Source organism: Corvus kubaryi, unplaced genomic scaffold (genome assembly GCF_017639235.1).
Source record: "Corvus kubaryi isolate FWS band 111438036 unplaced genomic scaffold, C.kubaryi_AGA036_p1.0 36909, whole genome shotgun sequence".
Classification (NCBI taxonomy): domain Eukaryota; kingdom Metazoa; phylum Chordata; class Aves; order Passeriformes; family Corvidae; genus Corvus; species Corvus kubaryi.
In genome coordinates, this window is record NW_024580979.1 from 13,160 (window position 1) to 14,507 (window position 1,348).

General features: G+C 64.7%; 1 protein-coding gene across 1 annotated transcript in view; it reads left to right on the forward strand.

Annotated features, from left to right (window-relative positions):
* Window positions 1–1,348, forward strand: part of DNMT1 (DNA methyltransferase 1) — a gene marked incomplete at its 5' end in the record, with an annotated part of 16,018 nt that overhangs the window by 12,411 nt on the left and 2,259 nt on the right. Inside the window, 2 exons of the mRNA XM_042020221.1 lie at window positions 500–695; window positions 788–951. Coding sequence (XP_041876155.1) covers window positions 500–695; window positions 788–951 — 360 coding nt within the window. The remainder of the gene's footprint in view (window positions 1–499; window positions 696–787; window positions 952–1,348) is intronic.

The window sequence follows — 1,348 nt, forward strand, 5'->3', positions numbered from 1 at the left end:
TGGTGGAGGTGGTGGGAATGGTGGGGATTTTGGGAATGGTGGAGGTGGTGGGAATGGTGGGGATTTTGGGAGTGGTGGGGATTTTGGGAATGGTGGAGGTGGTGGGAGTGGTGGGGATGAAAGTTTTGGGAATGGTGGAGGTGGTGGGAACTGGTGCAGATTACTGGAGTGGTGGGGATTTTGGGAATGGTGGAGGTTTTGGGAATGGTGGAGGTTTTGGGAGCTGGCAGAGGTGGTGGGAACTGGTGGAGGTTTTAGGAGGTGGTGGGAGCTGGTGGAGGTTTGGGAGTGGTGGTTTTGGGAGCTGGTGAAGCCCCTGGGAGCCCGGTGGGACCACTGGGATCTGGTGGATCCCCTGGGAGCCACCTCTCCCTACCCTTCCCCTGAACCCCAACCGCTCCCCGACGGTCTCCAATGCCCCCGGTGGTGCCCACCGCCCCCCGTCGTCCCTCGCGCTCCCCCCGCCCGGCCCGCGGTGACGCCGGGCTGGCCGCGGCAGGACATGAGCGCGCTGGTGGCGGCGCGGATGCGGCACATCCCGCTGGCACCCGGCTCCGACTGGCGGGACCTGCCCAACATCGAGGTGCGGCTGTCGGACGGCACCACCACGAGGAAGCTGCGCTACACCCACCACGAGCGCAAGAACGGCCGCAGCAGCTCCGGCGCCCTGCGCGGCGTCTGCTCCTGCGCCGAAGGTGGGTGCTGGCCCCCCAAAACCACGTCCCCGGGCGGGGTTGGGCGTTGCCCTTTCCCGAAATTCCGAGGGTGGTTTTGTGTGCGTTCCCAGGGAAGCCGTGCGACCCGGCCGACCGGCAGTTCAACACCCTGATCCCGTGGTGCCTCCCGCACACCGGCAACCGGCACAACCACTGGGCCGGGCTCTACGGGCGCCTGGAGTGGGACGGCTTCTTCAGCACCACCGTCACCAACCCCGAGCCCATGGGCAAGCAGGTGGGGCAAGGAACCGTGGTCATGGCGGGGGTTTGGTGGAGGTGTGCGGTGGCCACCATGTCGTAGCCCTTGGGTGGGTTTGATGGTGTCCAGTGGCCACAACGTCCCAATGGTTGGGTTTGGTGCTCTCCAATGCCCACCATGTCCCAATGGTTGGCTTTGGTGCTCTCCAATGCCCACCGTGTCCCAATGGTTGGGTTTGGTGGTGCCCAGTGCCCACCATGTCCCAATGGTTGGGTTTGGTGGTGCCCAGTGCCCACCGTGTCCCAATGGTTGGGTTTGGTGGTGCCCAATGCCCACCATGTCCCAATGGTTGGGTTTGGTGGTGCCCAGTGCCCACCGTGTCCCAGTGGTTGGCTTTGGTGGTGCCCAATGCCCACCATGTCCCAATGGTTGG